General features: G+C 38.1%; 1 protein-coding gene across 1 annotated transcript in view; it reads right to left on the bottom strand.

The window, feature by feature from the left end:
* Positions 1-418: 418 nt before the first annotated feature.
* DEPDC1B (DEP domain containing 1B) overlaps positions 419-21,361 on the bottom strand; it is a 21,814-nt gene continuing 871 nt past the window's right edge. The window contains exons 2-11 of the mRNA XM_009894275.1: positions 20,561-20,826; positions 15,420-15,555; positions 13,040-13,167; positions 9,759-9,889; positions 8,644-8,691; positions 8,044-8,184; positions 3,395-3,561; positions 1,746-1,922; positions 903-1,088; positions 419-580 (exon numbers count right to left, since the gene is read on the bottom strand). Coding sequence (XP_009892577.1) covers positions 419-580; positions 903-1,088; positions 1,746-1,922; positions 3,395-3,561; positions 8,044-8,184; positions 8,644-8,691; positions 9,759-9,889; positions 13,040-13,167; positions 15,420-15,555; positions 20,561-20,826 — 1,542 coding nt within the window. The remainder of the gene's footprint in view (positions 581-902; positions 1,089-1,745; positions 1,923-3,394; positions 3,562-8,043; positions 8,185-8,643; positions 8,692-9,758; positions 9,890-13,039; positions 13,168-15,419; positions 15,556-20,560; positions 20,827-21,361) is intronic.

Below are 21,361 nucleotides of genomic sequence, written 5' to 3' on the forward strand. Positions count from 1 at the left end.
CTCAAGCTATATGTGAACAAACACAGCCTAGTTTATGCAAGACACTCATTTTCAGAGGGAAAAAAAAGCCGTTCACTAGTAACAACAATACATTACACACAAATACATTTAGACCTTGAAATGATGGTCAAATCAAACTACAGCAAGTGTACTTTATCACTCATGTAGATTAATCCCCTTGAGTTTCATTTTTTTTTTTTTTTAAATAACAGACATTAAAAAAAGTGATTTACAAAAAAAATACTGATAATGGCTCACATTTCTACCACCTCAATGCTTTCCTCTTATTTTGACCTTTTCTACTATCTCGGCAGTATCTCCATTTTTTTTTAGTAACAACCTGCTTGCGCAGGCTCCTTTTGCAGAAGATTCATTGATAATATGCTGTGACTCAGTTCACTGATATACTTCAAACCATTTACATCCGAAAGCTTCTGGTTCTGTGAAATGGTTGGAAAGGCTTTTTAAAGGCCCACATCAGTACTGGTGGCTTCGGTTTAGTTTTTTCTGGAAACAGCACCGCTTCAGTTTCAGGGGTAGGAAATCGTACTCTATATACTTCAGGGTAAGTTTTCTGAAACTAGAAAAACACAACAATTTAAATGAAGAATTGACTCAAACTTGCAATATAAAAACTATTAAAATGCAACCTCCATCTCTGGAGCAGGAAAACTATTATTTCTCTAATGGACTTTCTATACCTCTGTATAGAAAATTAGGTGATATTTTCTAATATGGCTTGATTCATCACAGTACCCCTATACTAAATGATTAAAAAAATTTGAAATCCCTAAGAGTACCTACTATTTTAAATATCAGTATTTCTCCAGAGGACTACATCTCTAAGACTTCTCAAAGCTTCTTAAGTTAAAATTAAAGACTGTGGAGGAATTTTTATTTACTTGCTTGAGCTTTTTCTTCTTGTCTTTCACAGATATTTCTTTATTCATTGCAATTTCTTCCAATAAAGCTGCCAGCGGCTCTTGAGAGCCTGTTGCCCTTTGGTTTTCAAATTCATCTGTACCAATTTGGTGACAAAATGATGGAGGAGGAAAAGTTGCATCAGTATCAGCTCCAGCATATTTTATCTGAAAAAAAGAGTAAAAAAAGAGCAGCTATTTTTATTTGAAAAAACTGGCTAAATCAAATTAACCACCTGAAGTCATTAAATAGAGCAGATATGGAATAAAGACCCTAAATTGTACCTTTTTTCTCCTGCAATAATTGAGTGAGTTGTAGTAAGTAAAAAAAAAGACACAAAGGAAGCCTGTTTAACTCTTGGAATAAGTTAGAAGTTACTTTTTCAGCAGAAATTAAAGAACGAAGAACTAAAAAACATCTTTGAACAAAAAAGAAAAATTGTATCAGGAAGCAGCAAAAGAGTAACAAAAAGGCTGAACAAGTTAGGATGGCTCTAAAAGAAAATCAGAACATTAATAGAACAACTTTTTAACCATCCAGTTTTCCTCACTACCACAAACATAATTTGCCCATTTCATCAAGAAGATAGTGCTGACCAATAGGAAAACATATTTTAGAGTTCTTGTCTCTAAACCAATCAAGATCTGCTTAGTTTCATTTAAATACATAGTTATGGTTGAATATCATCAGTCAAAATTAATTAGCTCTTCATAAGCTAGCAGACACAGAATGAGTCTTTAAGAACTGTCAAACTCTGGAGCAGAAAGGATAAACTTGGTCTTCTAGCACAGAGACATTAGAGGCTATTTTCACTAGATACCTACTTGGACTCTCTGGAGATGTATAACATGTTCCTCTATAGAAGATTTTAAGGCAGAAGGAACACTTAAGATGTCTTGATAATTGTCCATAAGAAAAGATACTAGTTTAGCAGCAAGCAGTTCATCCAAGTCCATTTCATCCTTTGAGCACAGAATACAACGGGAAAATGCCTGGACCATCTGAGAAAAAAAAACCCCTCATTATTGTGTATTTTTCTGTTTGGGGGTAAGGGGTGGGGAATCAGACTGTATTTAAAAACTGATCTTTTAGAGAAAAGGTTTTAAACAGCACAATACTCACTGTACTTCCAACTCATCAATACAATAATAATAACTAAAAAAAAAAAAGTATTGTGTACAGTGACATTATCTGAGTGGGCTGAAGATGGCTCTTGCCTCATATGCATAATCTAACCTTGACTTTAGACTTAGAATGGCTGAATTCCATTTTATTCTCAAGACTTTATCAAATAGCCACTTCACATGGCTTTTCCAGTTAAATAGGGCACAAATATTTCAGAGATTTTAAAAATTACACAGGAATTTAATAGAAGTGACGTTTTCGCTCTGGTACTTAATATCATTATGAAATCATCAAACCAAATTTCAGGTTCAGCTTACTTCATGTAGTCTTATGCTCAAGCATTGTTAGAAGAATTTTCTGTCTGTGCACCAGTCACTTATAACATTAAAAGAACAGAAGGCAATCAAGGTTTTCTGTCATGTACCATAGATTACACTGCTGAATTATAACTTAGTACAAAATACTTGGACTGTAAAGGATTCACTTCTAAAAATAACATTTAGATTATAACATAATTATTTTAATCAAAGATCATTGACAGCTAATTAAATTATAAACTCAGCAATCAAAATTTTAATTATTTTAATCAAATGCTATTCATAGTTAATAAAAAACCTAATTGCTATGGAACAAATTTAGATTTATGTGTGCTACTATAGGATTTTTATGCAAAACTAAGTTTTCTGTTGCCCTTCTTGCAAAAGACTTGAAAATTAAGCAGAAGAAATATATGTCCTTAGCCAGTCAGAATTGCTAAGTTATGCCTAATAACTTTGTAATAACATGCTGTTACAAACATCAGTGATAACTCTACAAGTAGTCCCTAAAGAAAAAGCATTAGCAAAAACTAAGGCTTTATCAAAATCTAATTAAAATTACTTTCAGAGATTTCTGTAGTTAAATGATTAACAAAAAAAAATAGTACTGAAATAAACTGGTAGGATTTTTTTTAAAATAGCTGAAAACAGGTAAATCAAAACATTCAGCTACATATTTCTAACTATTACTGAAACAGACTGTTTTTCTCTCACACTGTCTGCACTGATAAAGAACACCTGAAACCTCACCTACTGTATTTTATTTTTTTTCTACTTAGTAGTAATATCAGTGGTGATTTAATTTTGAAAGATAAGGAAACCTCCAAATTCTGAGCAAATTCTTCATTTGCTGACAACTTACCAAGAAATCCCAGTTTATTCAAATTCAGAGTAGCTGTCCATATAGTTAGAATAGATAAACTGTTCTTCAAACAAGCAAACTGTACTTTGTATACACTCTCCAGTAAGAATCTTTTATCTGTGCTACTCCAAAAGCCTTGTCTAGACCTTTTGCTTTACACTATACATACCAAGGTTCTGGTCCTCACTGAATCAGAAAGAGGTGGCAAATCCTTGTTAAAGCTAATTCTTGCCATCATCCTCACCAACAGCTGTAGTCTTTTCCGATTTTCTGGTGGCAGCAGGAGACAAGATATCTGAAGAGCTTCTACAGCCTTGCTGTGTTTTTGCAGCAGTCCTGGTTTATACAAGATCATGAGATTGTGCAACATTTCTCAATTATATATTTCCATAACATTTAACATAATATATCTAAATCTGTCTCCCCCAATTCCTTTTCTACTCTTAAAAGACTGCAGTAGAACTCCACTCCCCAAAGATTCTAGGAAGATATCCCTAGAGCTGGACTACTAGAACTGGGCACCTTATTTGAATATTTACAAGATTTCCTTCTGATGCATTGGCAGATATTAATAACCGTAACCAAAAACTCTAGCTATTAGTAGACACGAAAACCTATGTTTCGGTTCATTACTTACTCTTTTATAACCCTCAGCTCTAAACTCAACTGAGATGTATGCACAGATGTAGCAACCACGTAAAAAAAAGTTAAGTCTGGGGCAACAATCAGAGAATCTAAACGAACGTGCTTATGCATCCATGACAGCTATGACAATACTGACATGCCCCTCACACCGATAGAAGTTAAAACCACGACTAATTCTGCTTAAAAGCTCTTGAAAAAACATAGAATGTGAACATGGCAGAGATATTTGAAGACTGGATAGGCACAGGTAGAATCTGATAGCAGTTTAGATAACCTATAAAGAGGCCTCAGTACAAAAATGTTAGTCTCTTTTGGGTTTCTAAGCTCAATGAAGGAAGCTACTACTCATTTGCCTAAATAGCACTAGTCACAGAACAATACAGAAGTCAGGAACAAAATATCTGCATGACTGAAGTCTGTCAGTAATTTCTCTTAAGAAAGAAACAACAAAGACAACAAAAAGATACAGTTTTTTTTTTCATAGGATTATATATGTTGGAAGGGATTTCTGGAGATTACCTAGACCTCTTCCCCTGCTCAAAGCAGGGTCATCTACAGCAAGATGCCCAGGACTATGTCCAGTCAGGTTTTGAATATCTCCAAAGATGGAGATTCCACAGCCTCTCTGAACAACCTCTTCCAGTGTTTGACTACCTTCCAATTAAAAAAAGCTATTTTCCTATGTATAAATGAAGTTTCCTGTATTTCTGTTTGTGCCTCTCCTCTCCAGGCTCTCCAGAGCTCTCCTTGCTCTCAGCCTCTCCCCACATGACAGATGTTCCAAGCCCTTAATTTTTGCGGCACTCCACTGGATTCACTGACTAGTGCCGAGAAAAGATCTCCCTCAACCTGCTGGCAGTGCTCTTAATGCAGCTAAGAGTGCTGCAGGTCTTTGCCACAAGGATACGCTGCTGGCTAACTGTCACATTAGTGCCCACCAGGACTGCCAAATCCTTCTCAGTAAAGCTGCTTTCAAGTCAGTTACCCCCAGTATGCACTGGTGCATGGGGTTATTCCTCCCCAGGAAAGGACTTGGCATTTCCCTTTGTTGAACATTACAAGATTCGCGTTTGCCCATTTCTCCATCCTTTGAGGTCCCTCTGCATGGCAGTACAATCCTCTGCTGCATTAATGTCTCTTCCCAATTTTGGATTATCTGCATGCTTGTTTAGGGCATTCTGTCCTTGTTTAGGACAGAGTCTCCTACCATCCAGGTCATTAATGAAGTATTAACCACTACTGGCCCCATTAACCGCCCTGCGGTACTCCCTACTGATTGACACCCAGCTAGACTTTGTGCCACTCATCACAATACTCTGAGCCCAGCAATTCAGCCGATTTCTGGCTTACCTCACTACACACTTATCTAGCCTGTACTTCCTCAGTTTGCCTATAAAGATGTGATGAAAGATAGTGTTGAAAGTTTTACTACAGTCAACATAAACAGCATCCACTGATGTCCTCTCATCCACCATGCCAGTCAATTTTACACTGTGTAAAAAGTGGAAGCTGTTTGTTATTAAAAAACCAAAACCAAACAAACAGAAGTGTGCAATAGTAAGTAGGGTAGCGAAAACAGACAGTATTCCAAGAAAAGAGTGGTAAAGCACTGTAGTTAATTTTATTTTCAAAGCAAAGCTTTTTCTAATTTCAAAGGTAGATTTGGCATGCACACTAGTGCATATGTTTAGAAGAGGCCCCAAGAAATATTAATTAACCTTAATGAGATGTGTGCATAAAGAATCATAACCCATGCAAAAAGCAAGTTTAATTTTACCAAGTTAGTAAAATACTTGATGATCACTGACACCTTAGTCCTATTTTCTTGGCTATTCTGAAAACTAATTTCAGCCAACCTCTTGGAAAAGAAGTGCTCTAGACAGTCTTCATTCAAAAATAGAAGCAAGTAAGGCATCTTGATACGGTCACACAAGCCACCTATGATTTCTGCAAATATTTCTCAGGTTTTAAGATGGAGCTTTTAGACATGTACAAATCACATCATGGCTGCCTCAAATGACTAAAAATATCATCTGATAACACTTTCTTTGCTATTTCCATTAAACAGAAAGCTTATCCAGTGAAGGAAGAAAGGAGTCCTGTAATCACTGTGGAAAAGTTGTAATTCCCTGAGGGTAGCCATATGAAAAGTCAAAGACTCAAGGACTGAAATCTTGGTTTATAAATATCTTAAGATTGAGAATTATTGCCAATATAGCAAGCTATACTCCATAAAAAGGAAAATTACAGAAATGGAACTGCAGACACAGATCTGCTTTTTCATATTTTGTAAATGCACAACTTGCTAAGCAATTACTGCTTCACAGGCAGTATTCCGTACTAGCATTGACACTACAAAATAATACTCTGTGGAGTGTGCATTATCCTCTACATTTACCTACAGCTTCATAGTAGTCTGTACCTTAGCTTCATTGTTAAGACTTAATAACACATCAAGCAGAACCCAAAACTTTCCGCTTTATCTCTCAGCTTAATCCCCAAAAAATCCTTTCCTCGTCCCACTTTCCCCTCACTTGTGAGAATCACAGATTGAATCTCAGAAGAGAGTCTGAGTGGTTAGAGAAGACCTTGCTACCAAAACTACAGATCAGGTATCTCTGACTTACGTTTAATTGTTTATTTTCTTACTAGTGGTTCTAAGTAGTTTTGAGTACAAAAAGGAAAGTTAGGCTTCACCACAGGTATGCTGAATTGTCTGCTTGAACTCCCTCCACTGGATAGATAGGAAGCATAGTCTTGAATCATAAAAAGAGTGGAAAAGACACCTGCAGATCATCTGACCCAACCCCATCCCTCCGTCAGTGAGAGTGCCTAACTCAGGTATCCCAAATCATCCCACTGAGGCCAAATGCAGCTTTTTAGCTATTTAAATATCTGTGTTGGGTGTCTGCAGGAGGCTGTCTAGGCAAGACTTCTAGAGAAACATGACGTTTTCAAACATATACAATTTACTTTAAATTACCGGCAGTATAAATATGAAGATGGAAAACACTTTAAGTAGTTCTTGAAAGCCTGTATTCCCAAGATTTTTTTGTGTAAATCTATTTTCATTAGTAAACAAGGATTCCATAATAGCACCTATTTTTTTTGTGAAAGCAACCACAAAATTATTTTTTGACTTTTTGAAACAGTGCATGATTTCCTTTCATTTCCACATAAACATTGGCATGAATTCTTCCCATTTTTAAATCTGTGAAATACTGCGAAATAAAACTCATGAAGCCTGAAAGATGTGAAATACAATGGAAAAGCAAACAGGAAGACAGTATGAAAGGAGAGGAAGAATTTTTAAAGATGTTATCAAGAATACTTCTTGTCTAAGAAAAAGAAGTCTGAAAGGGAACAATACTCAGTTTGAAGCAAGATTATCAATGAACAAAGTATCAAAACACTAAATTCCAGAAATAAAAGTGTCATTCTGCATTCCTTTTCCATCTCGATAGTTTATTAAAAGCAATGTTGTTCCCACTTAAAGAAGCTCAGAAGAGTGACATGTTACAAAGCACGTTTACTTTTCAACTCAATTGTTCTATTCGAAAGCGTAACTATAAAATGTAATCAAATATTATTACATTTACTGTCTTTCAATGGGCCATCTATAGCTACAGGATAAATGAATTTGATATAGTGTGAACCCTTAAAAAGTTATAGTTAATAATTAAACTATTGTGTCTTTAAACCACTAGATTAGTTAAGGTGTATTCTAAGATTAAGCAATGAAGGATTTAGATTTCCTTCAGATGTAATATTGCCAGGGTTAAAAACAGTCCTTATAGTCCTAATCCTTTTTAATCTACACTTCAGTCAAGCAGTTTCTAAAAGGCATATGTGAGTTTTTAAGACACTTGGGCATTTGTAAAAAAAGAAAAATCTGCTAAAATATATCTGTTAGGTGTGGCAGTGCTAAGCAACAAACAGAGGCCTTTAAAAATTATGAAGACAAGCAACAGAAGACTTTTGAACTAATGTGATCAAAAAGACACAAGAATGAAAGCACCTTGTGATATGAAATAAATTTAAATATTAAACTGTTCTCCATGCAGAATGGACAGGGCAGGTCCTAAAGAAATGAGCTGTATTTGGGTATGAATAATTAATTACAGGAAGTTAATTCTAAAGAATAATCTTTTCATCACTTCCCAAACTACTTACCTAACACACTAACAAAAACATCAAAGAAATGAAATGTGAGAAGAGGCTCTTTCATCTGGCTAAAGTAGTCCACTATAGTTTTGAAGACATCTCTTTCAAATCCTGAGTATGTAGGCTGCTTCAAATCTGAGCAGCTGGGCCCTTCAAAGAAGAAAAAAAAAAAAAAACAAAAAGAAAAAAAAAAAGAGAAAATTGCTTTGCAGCCACCAAGCAGATCACTATTTTCTATTACAGCCAATAAAAATGCAGTATAAACTAGAAAAAAAAATTACAAAACTTAGACTCATTCTCCAAAATATAAGTGAAACTGTATTGATCTATTGAACTGATCTGTTTCCAATATGTCTAGTGAAAACACACAGTAGAGGAAAAATATTAATAAAATAGTTAAATCTTTATATATTTCATTGAAATAAGCTGCACTGGCAGGAGAATAGATGATGGATGATCTTTTCTAACTTTGTTTAAGGCAATGATCAGAAAAAATATTGACTTTGAATATAAGCAAGATTTGATAAAGCGGTAAAGGCACAGTCAGTTCAATTGATTTTTACAGGGGTGGATTGGTTTGGGGTTTTTTCCTCTCCTGAATTTACTTACAATTTGCTAGACATTTCATTGCTGATAATATCCAGTGAGGTAGTTCCTCTGCATAGGAGAGAAACAGACAGAAATTAAAAGGAGAAAATACATGAGAAAAAGAGACACTGAGAATTCTTTAAGAAGTTTCTCCTATTTATTATCCTCTTGTATAATAGATTGACTAATTGTAAAGGCAGGCTATACCTTAATGTAGGATCTAGTTTAAATGACATCTATGCTTTAGTACCTCTAGTACTCAATATCAATCTGTTATGCCCACTGCTCTTACAACTCAATCAAGCAAAATGGATTGTATCACAAATCCTTAACCTGCCCTGCAAAAAATCAGCCAAACTAGTTCAAGCTACAACTTCAATAGTGCATTACAGTGAAGTGTTTACTTTGCACTGAAGATGTTGAAAAGCACTCATATGTTCTGTTCTGTCATTTCTGCAAGGGGGCAGTTAATGTCTTCTGGTGCTCCAATTGTCTTTAAAATGAATATGTATATGCTCTGGAGAAGGTTTCATTCACAAACCAAACCAGGTTCCAAACTCATCTTTCACTTTTCTACAAACCTTGAAAAAAACATGGTGGCAATAATATTGTAAGTGATATATCACAGCACCAAAAATGCTTTACTTTCTCCCTGGCGTGCAAAGTGGTTTTAAACTCGGCACTAGTTTCAAAATGCATTGATTGAAAACTCAAAACTGAGAAATTTTAAGCATCTCTCAGTGTAAGTTTTGATTCTTTCCTGATTTTTAACACACATTTCCCTCACATAGACAATCCAGTTCAGGCAGTTAAGGGCTGGGCTGACAAAGCCAGCTTGAAGCGAGTAATATCCCTGTCTTTATAAATAAAAAGTTGCTGTTCTTTTGCCTTCATCTTTCAACACTGCTAAAGCATGAATATGTTTAAGAGCATAAATATGGAATAAACACCGATTCTTACCTGTCATGACATCTATCAGAGGACAACAATAGCATACCTTGTAAAAACTCTAGTATAAATGTGGTCACACAGGTGTAAAGATGCTACATCTCAGTATAGATTAAAACAAATACTTTTTTTATACTAGTAAATTACAGTATAAAAAAAAGTTAAATGAAACCTTCTCAAATACTTACTTGATTTGTCTTCTAAAGTGACAATGCCTTGCTTATTGACGTTGTATGCATTTTGGACTATATGCTTTGAATTCACAAGTTTTGTGTCCAACACTTCATCCAGAGAATCCAACCCCAAGGCCTTTTGTAATCTGTAAAAATACATAAACACATAGTTAACGCATCACCTAATTTGACAAAGGCAAACATACAGTTTCCTCCTAAATTTTGCCCTTGAGACCTTTCGCCATCTTGGTCACCCTCCTCTGGACACACTCCAATTGTTTGATGTCCTTCTTATACTGAGGATCCCAAAACTGCACATAGTACTGGAATGGGCCGCACCAGTGCAGCGTAGAGTGGGACAATCACCTCCCTGGACCAGCTGGCTATGCTGTGCTTAATGCACCCCAGAGCACGGTTGGCCCTTTTGGCTGCCAGGGCACACTGTTGACTCATAATCAATTTGCCATCAACCCAAACCCCCGGATCTCTTTCCAGGGGGCTACTCTCCAGCCTCTCGTCCCCCACTTTGTACATATAACCAGAGTTACCCCATCCCAAGTGTACAATGCAGTGCTCACTCTTGTTAAATTTCATACGCTTGGTGATTGCCCAGCTCTCTAGTCTACCCAAATATCTCTGTAAGGCCTCTCTACACTGGAGGGATTCCACACCTCCTCCTAATTTAGTATCATCGGCAAACTTACTTAATGTACAGTTGATTCCTGTGTCCAGTCCATTTATAAAAACATTGAAGAGCACTGGCGTTAAAATTGAGCCCTGGGGAACCCTACCAGTGATTGGCTGACAGCCTGATCTAACCCCATTTACTATAACCCCTTGGGCCTGACTCGTCAACCAATTGTTCATCCAACATATTATGGACTTGTCTAGCTGTATGTTAGACAGTTTATCTAGAAGAATACTGTGAGAGACAGTAGAAAAAGCCTTGCTAAAATCCAAAGCCACCAAACCTACAGGCTTCCCTTGGTCAACTAGACGGGTGACCTTGTCATAAAAGGAAATTAAGTTGGTTAAGCAGGACTTTACCCTCATGAACCTGTGCTGGCTATGACCAATGACTGTGTTGTCTCTCAAGTGTTTTTCAAGAACTCCAAGAATAACCTTTTCCACAATTTTACCAGGCACTGAAGTAAGACTGACAGGCCTGTACTTACCAGAGTCTTCCTTCCTACCCTTCTTGAAAACTGGGACAACATTTGCCAGCTTCCACTAAACTAGGACCTCTCCAGACTCCCAAGACCATTGAAAAATAATGGAGAGAGGTCCCACGATGATACCAGCCAGCTTTTTCAGTACCCTGGAATGAATCCCATCATGCCTCATAGATTTATGTGCATCCAGCTGGAGCAGCAAGTCTTGAAAAAGCGCAGGGTCAGCTGCGAGTTTATCATCCCCCCAGTCACAGTCTTCCAACACAGGGCTCTAGGGGTTCCAGGGCCCATCACTGGTGTTGAAGACAGAGGCAAAGAAAGCATTAAATGCCTTCACTTTGTCTATGTCTCTGTGAGGTGACTGGTTTCGTCAAGCAATGGACCAATTTATCTCCGATTCTCCTTTTGTTATTAACATATTTTTAAAAGCCCTTTTTGTTGTCCTTCACAGTGCTGGCCACCTTGAGCTCTAATCAAGCTTTGGACACACAAATTTTCTCCCTGCAGTGATGAACAGCATCTCTGTAGTCCACTCGTGTCACCTGCCCTTGCTTCCAATGTCTGTACACCTTCCTTTTCTGCCTAAGTTCTAGAAGAAGATCCCTACTCAGCCAAGACGGGCTTCTGCCCCACTTGCTTGACTTCCGATACTTTGGAATTTCCTGCTCCTGTACTCTTAAGAGATGCCTTTTAAAAAGTGACAAGCAGCCCAATACCTTCAAAAGCAGATTCCCAAGGGATCTTACTACCTAGCTCCTTCAGCAGCCTGAAGTTTGCTCTCCCTATATCCAGGGTTGACATTCTGCTGGCGCTTTTTCTCCTATAGCCAACGATTTGAAACTCAACTACTTCATGTTCACTGTAACCAAGACAGCCATCAATCACCACTTTGCCCATGAGTCCCCCTCTGTTTACAAACAAGAATTCTAGGAGGCCACCTTTCCTAGTTGGCTCCCTTAATATCTGCACCAAGAATTAATCTTCAACGTGCGTCAGAATTTTTCTGGACCTGTTTGTGCTCACTGTATTATATTCCCAGTTGATATCTGGGAAGTTAAATTCACCCATAAGGACAAGTACAGTTGATCCAGAGAAATCCCTTAATTCCTTGTAGAATAATTCATCTGCTTTTTCATCCTGGCTGGGTGGTTGATTGTAGACTCCCGCAACATCATCAGCTTTACTTGATTTCCCCTTCATCCTTATCCGGAGGTTCTCAACCATGCCATCACCAACTGTAAGTGCCATGCAATCCAACCTCTCCCTTACATACAGTGCCACCCTCCCCACCTCACCTGCCCCACCTATCCCTCCTGAAAAGCCTATAACCATCCATCACGGCACCCCAATCACAGGACTCATCCCACTAGCTTTCGCTTATGCTAACTTCGTAGCTCTGGGACTGGGCCAAAGCTTCTAGCTCCTCTTGTTCATTCCTCATGCTGCGCACATTAGTATAAAGACATTTCAAATGCACTCCAGTGTACTCAGCACATTGTGGAACAGACTGAAGAACCTCGCTAGCACACCATCCCTCAAACACTAGCATGCAGTGTTTACCTCTAGCAAGCCTGATTTTATCCCTTTCCTCCTTCAAATCTAGTTTAAAGCTCTTTCAATAAGCCCTGCTAACTCCTGCACAAATAGTCTAAAACAATGCCTGTAACTTTGCATAGGATATTCCTTTTGAAAATAGTAAAGAATGTCTGAATCTCAAAGCCTTCTACACTCAATTAGCTACTCCATTTCACATCTCATACAAAGTACTGTACTTGTCATTGAAAGGTTTCATGGTACAGAAGTGCTTCTATTTCATAACAAGAAAAAAAGAGAAAGACTGAGGTAAAAAGTGACTAAACGAGACAAAACCCACACAACAAAAGGCTCATATAACACAACAGGAAAGAGTTAAAAGGTATTAAGCACAATAAAGTTTCTTCGCAAACTTTATTTGCTGAATTTGTTAGCCAAACAAGTGGTACAGTTGGTCTAGCCACTATGGCTTTGATGGCAGCAATGAAAGGTGAGTGGGCGAATTTACAAGCACTACCAGAGAAGACAGACAAGACTATTACCTACTACACAGTTTTACTCTAACAGCAAATGACTCACAAGTATACTCACCGTGACAGAGTCATGGATTTCCATATCTCTTCTATGTTTGTTTGTGTTAGCTCTCTGCGGAACACAAGTTTGCATGCTGGTACTTCCCCTATAGCTATACTGTGTCGCTTGTACCACATCTCAGAGTTCTGAAATAGAAAAACATTCCGCATTAAATGCTGACACTGAACAGTATAATATATTTATAGTACAGCATGCTCCCTAATACAAGTATTTTAAATATTCTTAAATTCCAATGAAGTCTCCAGGATGCAAGGGACTGTTTAGGGTTTCACAGATGTACAACATATTTTCTCAGTTATGTAACTTGTCCAGAGTTGAAAAATTATGTGTGTCAGAATAGCCACTAAAGTTCAAGAGTCAATGACCTGTGTTCAGATCCTCTCCATGATTAAAATCAGTTCAACTCACTTGTTTTCAACTACCACTAAGATTAAATATCTGTTTATGGCAAGATCATCGAGGAATTATTAGAAGAGTTATCAAAGACTGACATTCATCCTTGTTCAGCATATACTTATCATAACTAAACATAAAGTACGCTAGCAGGTTCTATACAGGAAGAAAGTAAAAGGAAATAGGTACAGCTGAAGACACCCATCAGATCTAGTCCACCATTGTAACAGAATAAAGTAAAGCAGAGAATGCAAGAGACTGCTATCGTCTACTCAACATTCATATCCAAGCTTGATGCTTGGAGATTATCATCAGTGTGCCGATGGGTGAACATGCAATACAGTTTGTGTCAGCAGTGTACTTTTCAAGGCAAAACTCGTAAGTATTCCCAGTTCTTTGATTTACATCACAGAGCAGTTCTAAAGCACATTAATAGTATTCTTTGTGATCACAACCAAACCACAAAATGCACTCCAGGAATGCACCTAATTACTCCAAGCACTAATTGTCTGTCATTCCATGATACTAGACTAGAGCTGGTTTGAAACAAATAGCACCCTCTGAAATTCATATCTGGTCTTCTACATCAGTGTTTCACTACACAGACCCACACTTCTCAATCCACACATAGCCAATAAATGCTCTGATTGATGCTGGAGCAATTTAAGGTGCCACCACTTTCAGCTACCTGTCTACTTCACCATTCCAGTCAAAGCTACAGCTTTCTATAAAAGAGCCAGCAGAAAGAAGCTTATTCCTTTGCCTCAGTTACTTCAACTTATGGTCCACTGTATTAACCAAAACTGCCAATGAAAGAGATTTTGAGCTATGCCAGAATGCACGCTGTCGCATCCGAGTCAGATGTATATAGGCAGTCTTTTGCTAATTCTTATCAGGCATGGACGGAAATTTAGACCAGACAGCTGGAGGATGTAACGTGTTAAAACCACAGAAGATACTTGCTCAGTAACTAAAATACTCTATTATCTTTACTTGTCTCTGGCACTACCTTTTCTTTCTTCCCTCTTAATCTTCTACCCACTATTGAAGTTCTAAGAACCATGTTTTTTCCTCTTTAGAAGCCTGGCATACATGGAATGTGCACTTGATCTGCACATAAGTAATTGGATTACAAATATGGAATAACCATTCATTCGTCACTGCTAGATGTCCAGAAAAATGGTAGGAGCTACTTTTTCAAACAGATTATTGATCACCAAGAAAGCCAAGGCTAGTTTCCTGCACTGATGAGCATTAATAAAAAGGCCAAAATTATCGAAGAAGTCCCAAGAGTTCACAAAATATGAGAACATTCCCATATAAGATACACTGGAGGAAGGGTTTAGAATATACATAACTCCAGAAGCCTAGGCTTTTAAGGTGTCCAGGTAGCACGAGTTGATACAATTTTGGTTTACTAGTAAAAGCAACAGTTTTTTCATCTTCATAAAGGCTGGATCAATCCAAGTAAGTATGAGTCAGGATGATTCTCCAAGCTCACAAAGGGCAAGAATAAAACCAGGACCACTTCTCCTTAGCTGCAACATATTCCTTATGAAAAAGGAAATTGAATCACTAACAACCTCATAGCAGCTAGGAAGGGAGTAATACTGTATACATTCTGCTAGATGAAGAGTCTGAATAAGAGTTACAGTGTAAGTGACAGTAAAGTAACTATTTTGTCTGGTAGCATAATAAATGCCATACTGGAATTCGATCGAACTGGAATGCAAGTATACTGGCAAATACAGCCATGCTGAACTTGCGATCCACAGGACATCGTAATCTGTAGCAGAAAGAACACTCAAAGTCAACATCCCCAGCAAATCACTAAGAACAACTTTACTTCACATAAGTTTAAAATATAAGTATTTTGCATTTAATTTTATAAACAAGTATTTTGTGCCACAGCAAAGAGATCATTAGTTCAGTTTTTCTTTCCAAATACGGTTGTGTCTGGTGAAATGAAAGCTTGGTTTCTTACCATTGTGACTGATTTCACTGGCATATGTTCTTGGGAAGTGCCAGCCTTCGGTTCATTCCAGTCTGGAAATTTAATTACTTCCTTTCCACATGAGGATTTCTTTGGATATGGCTTCAGCGGTGAGGAGGGAGGAAATCTACAATTAGAGAATATTTTTAATGTCTCTGAACTCCACCCTGTTCCACGTTTACCAATGCAAAGCTGCAGTAGGCCTTCACATGTGAAAATACAGTAAATGCCTTGGACATTCACAGTGTGACTTAGTTGCCCTGAAGACTCGTATTGAGCAACATGTAAAACACCCTGAGGAGTCTCGTTTGGCCTTCATCTGCTGCTCCAGAACAGTTCAGGTCCTTTGTACCTCCCTTGACATAGCTGAGCCTCGGGTGAATGTCTGATATCCCAGTGTATCTCAAAGAGCTCCAGCTGCCTACGCATAGACAACTGACTCAGGTCTTCACTAGAAGATGTTGATTCTACTCAAGAAGCTGTGGGTAGATTTTCCCCATGTCAAGTGCACTGCTAGCATGCATGTCCTAAAGCAAAACTACATAACTAAGTCACCTGACTAACACTTGGATTTAATTAGTGCGCGTGCAAGGGTCCACACAAAGTTTTGTCCACGTTACCATGTGGAGCATGTGTGCTTACATGCTTCCTATGCGAAGATCATATCCTGCAGTTCTTTTCTGGTATTTTTTTCCAGCTGATTGTGCAGGAAACTCACTTTTTAAGGCATTTCAAGAAGTGCCTTGAATATATTAGCAGAAATGAACCCTAAGGTAGCCTGTGCAGAAAACAAGGAAAACAAACTATGCCAGATCACATTCAACTCAGTCAGCTTGACCAGAATTAAATTACTGCCAAACCTACATCAGAGCATTTACAAAGAAATGAATGGCAGCACATCAGAGAGGCAAATAAGTTCAATAGCAACGTATCATCAGACTGGCCCAGATCAGATCTTGTTTACTTGCACTCCTAGGTTTTAGATGCTCAGATTCCTGATGCTTCAAGAAATTGCTTCAGCCTCACTCACTCTTTTAACCAGAATGTAAAAGACAGGTATGTCTGTGACCATGCAACAAGAGCTTGTACACCGTTGGTTATCATGCATTTATATCCTACCAGAAAGATTCTCATGCTCAAGAAACCCTAAAGTTTTCTCTAAAACTTCACCCCATCCTCTCAAGGCAGGGTTTTGATTAGTTTTTACATTAGTTCTGTATTGCAGGTTTTTTAGTCCAGTAGTATTACATTGAATGGGTTAAACACATTATGGTTTTCACCACGCACACTGAGCCTGTATTGCATATTCCACAATGCTCTTCAACAGGATATCTGCAACACAGGAAGATATCACTTCCTTCAGACAAACCCTGAGGAGAAGTGATAAGCACCTTGCACTAATCCTGCAAGACTTACTCTGCCTTTTAAAGATAACACAGATTATACTGCAGATGTTTTGCTGTTTAGTGGTCTCAACTGTTTTTTCAGCTATTCATTATTTCTTAGAGTTTAATGTTAAAACCTCTGCAGCCTTTTTTCCTTTGCCTTACAGTATTCTCAAGAGTTCCCTGTTCTCCCCTCCAGTTCTTCACAATTTTTAGCTTCATGTCATTTGCTTCCCTGATTCTCAACCAACCAATAAATGAATGAGTTCTCACAAGCAGAAAAAGGAGGTGCATTCCCCTTTTTCAGGTAGTGTTACAGCAAGATCTAGATAGACCAAAGTTTTTAGAAGAACAAGGAAAAGCCTCAGATTTTATGATGAACAGAATAATGTTACCCAAAGCTAGCAACTGAGGAGCATTCCAAGGCTGACATGTCGACATTAGCATGGTTTACAGCCAGCACCACTACTTTTAGGAGTTTATACAAGGAAGAAATAGAGATACCTGTTTGTGTCCAGGGGAATGGATAGAGAACAGGGTCAACTAACATTGGTATCAATGGTATAACAAGTAACACAGCTGAATTCCCAAAAGTTTACTAGCAATACAAGAGTACTAACCTTTTTGCTTTTAATACAATTGCTTAGATTCCAAAAAATATAAAGCCTGACACTTCCCAAAACTGTAACTTCTCATTTATTACTGTAGACTACATTGAGCCAGTAAGTCAGGACACACAGACAGATAGCCTTTACTATTTTTAGAAGCCACACTAGTTCTCACCTTCACATTTAGTACTTGCCCAATACTCTCAGGCAAATCAATATTTGGCAACATCTTCCCATAATTCTGTGGGGTGAACAAGACCAGACAACTTCACTTACATGCAAAGTTAATGAACAACACAACTGTGCACCACAGTGTGCAGTTACAGTAAATTAACACAGGAATTTATAGAGAAGGTATGAAGCATATCGAGGTTTCCAGAGTAAGCACTGTCAGTGGAATTAAAAGCGACCTGTACTGCTACCAGTATCGACACGGTGAGGAACATACTTAGAACATAACATTAGGAAAGTCCACCAGAGGGAGCTGCCAGGACATTAAACACATGGCAGGGTGGAAAACCGATGTTTAGCTCCATAGATAAGAAAAAAGCATGTTTTAATACTGTAAGTGAAACACCAAAACCATGAATAGCATACAAAGTGTATTTATGTGCCAAGCCTAGTGGGAAAAAGCTGGCTCCAATTCAAGATGCATGAAAGGCATGCAGTTTTAGTGAAAAACCCTGTTCAATTAATAACTTAGTTATCTTTTGAATGGGAGGTGGAGAAAGAACATCATTAAGATAGCTATAACAAAACACCTCTCTTGTCCAGTAGCAGATCATTAGACAGAGCACATAGTAAATGAAAAGCACAGAAATATTTCACCCAACCAACTTTCACAGCCTGCAGCTCAGGAAAGTCATGGCTGAAAATACAAAGCAGAAAAGAGCAAAATAATTTGAGTGTGTCATGATGCCAATGCAAAACAAACAAAAAACCCACAACCACACAAACACAACAAACCCACACCAAAGAGCTATATAGCATAATACCAGCAGTTACCAACACCCATTTTTAATCATTTGACAAAAAGTTAATGCCAAGAAAGGAGACAAAGTACTTAACACTTGTGGCACCAATGAAAAAACTGTGCAGGTAGTGCTGTCCTAAGATTAGACAGAGCAGGACTGGGCTAGGAACATAACAAACCTTTAACACACCTAGCACCATGTGCTGTACCAGCACACAACTGTTTCTCTAACTCTGTTTAAAAAAAAATTGAAAGCCCACTCCTTTACACTCAACTTTCTCCAGGCTGAAGTCAAGACCTAAGACTCCCTGCAGGTCTTCTATGTCTGTTTTCCAACCTGAACTACCCAGTGGCTAATGAAAAAAAAAAAGATGGCCAGAGAAGAATTTAAAAACAGGACATGCATACACCGTACTTCCTCAGCACATTTCCCCAGGCTTCGGACATTTTCAGCTCACAAACTGCAGAGCCACATATTGCTTTTATATACTTAGCAACAGACTTTCTTGGGTGAGCTTCCAAAAATATCTTCAGAAACAAGTCCTTTGATACACTGGGTCCTTCAAATTTGATTCCCAAATTCTAAAATTTAACATTTTCCTTGAGTAAATGTTACACGGAATTTCCCTCTATGGAACTAAGTTTGGAAAGAACATTAATTTTTTATTCCCCCCAAATTATTTAAAATTTCTTCCACTAAAGTTGATTGAAATAGATTTGAATATTTAACTTATTTGGCTGGGAAGTTATAGCATTCGGTGTTGTTTCCTTCAGAAGGCAGGCTAAAAACCAGCTACCACTTTTAGTGAAAGATGTCATGCAGTATCATAAAGAACAAGTTGAATCGGTGCTAATTTGTTACTGGAATTAATTGCAAATCTGATTCAGTCTGACTGTAAATCAACTGAACTGCACTGGAACAAGTTTAATATAAACGACAGTTCTTTTATAAGAAAGTATCTTGACCCAAGTTTATTTATGATAAAGAATTACCTCATATACACCTCTTATTTTAAAGTATTCCAAGTTAATAAATAAAATTAGGACAGTAATGGACAACTGCACTTACAGCATAGGTGTACAGACTAGACAGCAAAAAAAAAGCTTAGGAACATTCTACAAACTAGTTAAGATCATAGACGAAAATGAAAAATTTCTTCCTCCACATCAAGTTGAAATTCAGTATTACATATGTTTTTCCAAAAATAAGAAATCATTACAAAAAAATACATAAAATTTATTTAAGTATGTAATAATATATATAATAAGTAGAAACATAGCATTATTGCTGACCTATTTTCTCTATTCCTGAGAGATGAAGACAGCTCCCATTTCCTCAAAAGAAGACTCACTGCAATATAAGTTAGAGATCCATACTTAAGGCAATGGTCATTTTTACACTACTTCTTCACTGAACAGGACACTACAAGATGGAACAAATCCAGAACCCACAAATTCTGGACACCCAAACCTTAACTGAGGCCACAAGAAGTCAAAGAACCTACTCCAGTAATGCTAAGCGTCCATTACAAAGAAAATTCTTTTCCTCTGTTAACAATCCACCGGTTGGGAGGTTAAACAGGGATAAGTAAGCAAGCATCCTTGAGGATGAGCAAATAAAACTTTGTCTCTTTTAAAAATTTCAATGTACAAGCCAAGGAGTATAGAAAAAGGATATATATCACGAATTACTTTTAAATTCAGAAGGCCTTTCTCTTCTCTCAGGAGTGGAAACAGCATCCAAAATAGTCAGTTGGGGGAGAGGGAGGACAACTGGAGTTCGATGCTCAGTGGCATCCTTACTTCCGTCAATGTCTTCTTCATATGCACTCTTCCAACACTGACAAACCTGACATCCACCAACAGCAAACAGAACTCACTACCTTGCAAAAGCTACAAAAGCCCCTGTTTGTATTCATAGAATGTAATTGAGTTAAAGTGATCTTCAAAAATATTAGAAAAAACAAAAACAAAAAAAAACCCAAGCCAAACATTAAGTCATGCCAGTTGCTTATCGCTAAAGAAAATAAAGTCTTTAAAAGGAAAGGGGAGGATACATTAACACCTTTTCAGAGGCATTCTAGAAAAACTTTCTAGACCAACACACAAGAGTTATTATACCATTCCCAAAACACCAAATTTTTCAGTCACCGTATATAGGTTTACCTATATAAATGGCCATCATCTTGAAAATCCTCTTTGCCCCATCTTCCTTTAATATCTTCAATAACATGATTTTTTAGGAATTTCTTAAGCAGCTTAACCGTTTGATTGCGAGTCACTTCTGGGCCAAAGTTTTGATTAGATCCAAGCAGTTCATGTAAACAGTCCACTGCCTCCGAGGCTTTGAAGCAACGCTCGTAGCTTTTGAAGCGGCACCGATGCTTCCGTAAAGGCATCCCAGCACGAAAAAGTTCTATTATCTCGTTCCACTAGGGAAGAAGAACAAAGCAAACCGTTATGGTAGCTCTTCTCCTAGAAGCATTTTAGTCGTACAAAGCGAGATCAGAACGCAGCCAGATCTGAATGCAGAACTACGTCCTTTTTTTGGTCATTTGCTTGTGCACACTAAAACCTAAATCTACGATTTGAACAGTTGAGATCTGAGAACAAACACCAGATTAAGGAGAGGAAAGATCTAGAGCCCCATGCTACACCTACGGCTCTACAGATACAGCTTTGACCGCCCCTTAGCTTTTAACTTGACAAAAGACTGGAGTAAAGCTCCGCTCTGCCGCCGCCACACTGCGCGGCGCACATGGGTCCAGCCGCCCCACACAGACTCCGCAAAGGGGGAGGCGGGGGTGGGCACCAACACCCGGACGGCGGCGGTTGGGTACCGTCCCACGGGGTCCCCACCGGGCCTCAGCTGCCCGGGATAGGTCCAGGGCCCGCCCGGGCTGGCGGCACTCTGCCCTCAGGCCGCAAAAGCCCGGTCGGTGGGGCAGACGGCCAGTACACCGGAGA

This window comes from Charadrius vociferus, unplaced genomic scaffold (assembly GCF_000708025.1).
Source record: "Charadrius vociferus isolate BGI_N301 unplaced genomic scaffold, ASM70802v2 scaffold731, whole genome shotgun sequence".
Classification (NCBI taxonomy): domain Eukaryota; kingdom Metazoa; phylum Chordata; class Aves; order Charadriiformes; family Charadriidae; genus Charadrius; species Charadrius vociferus.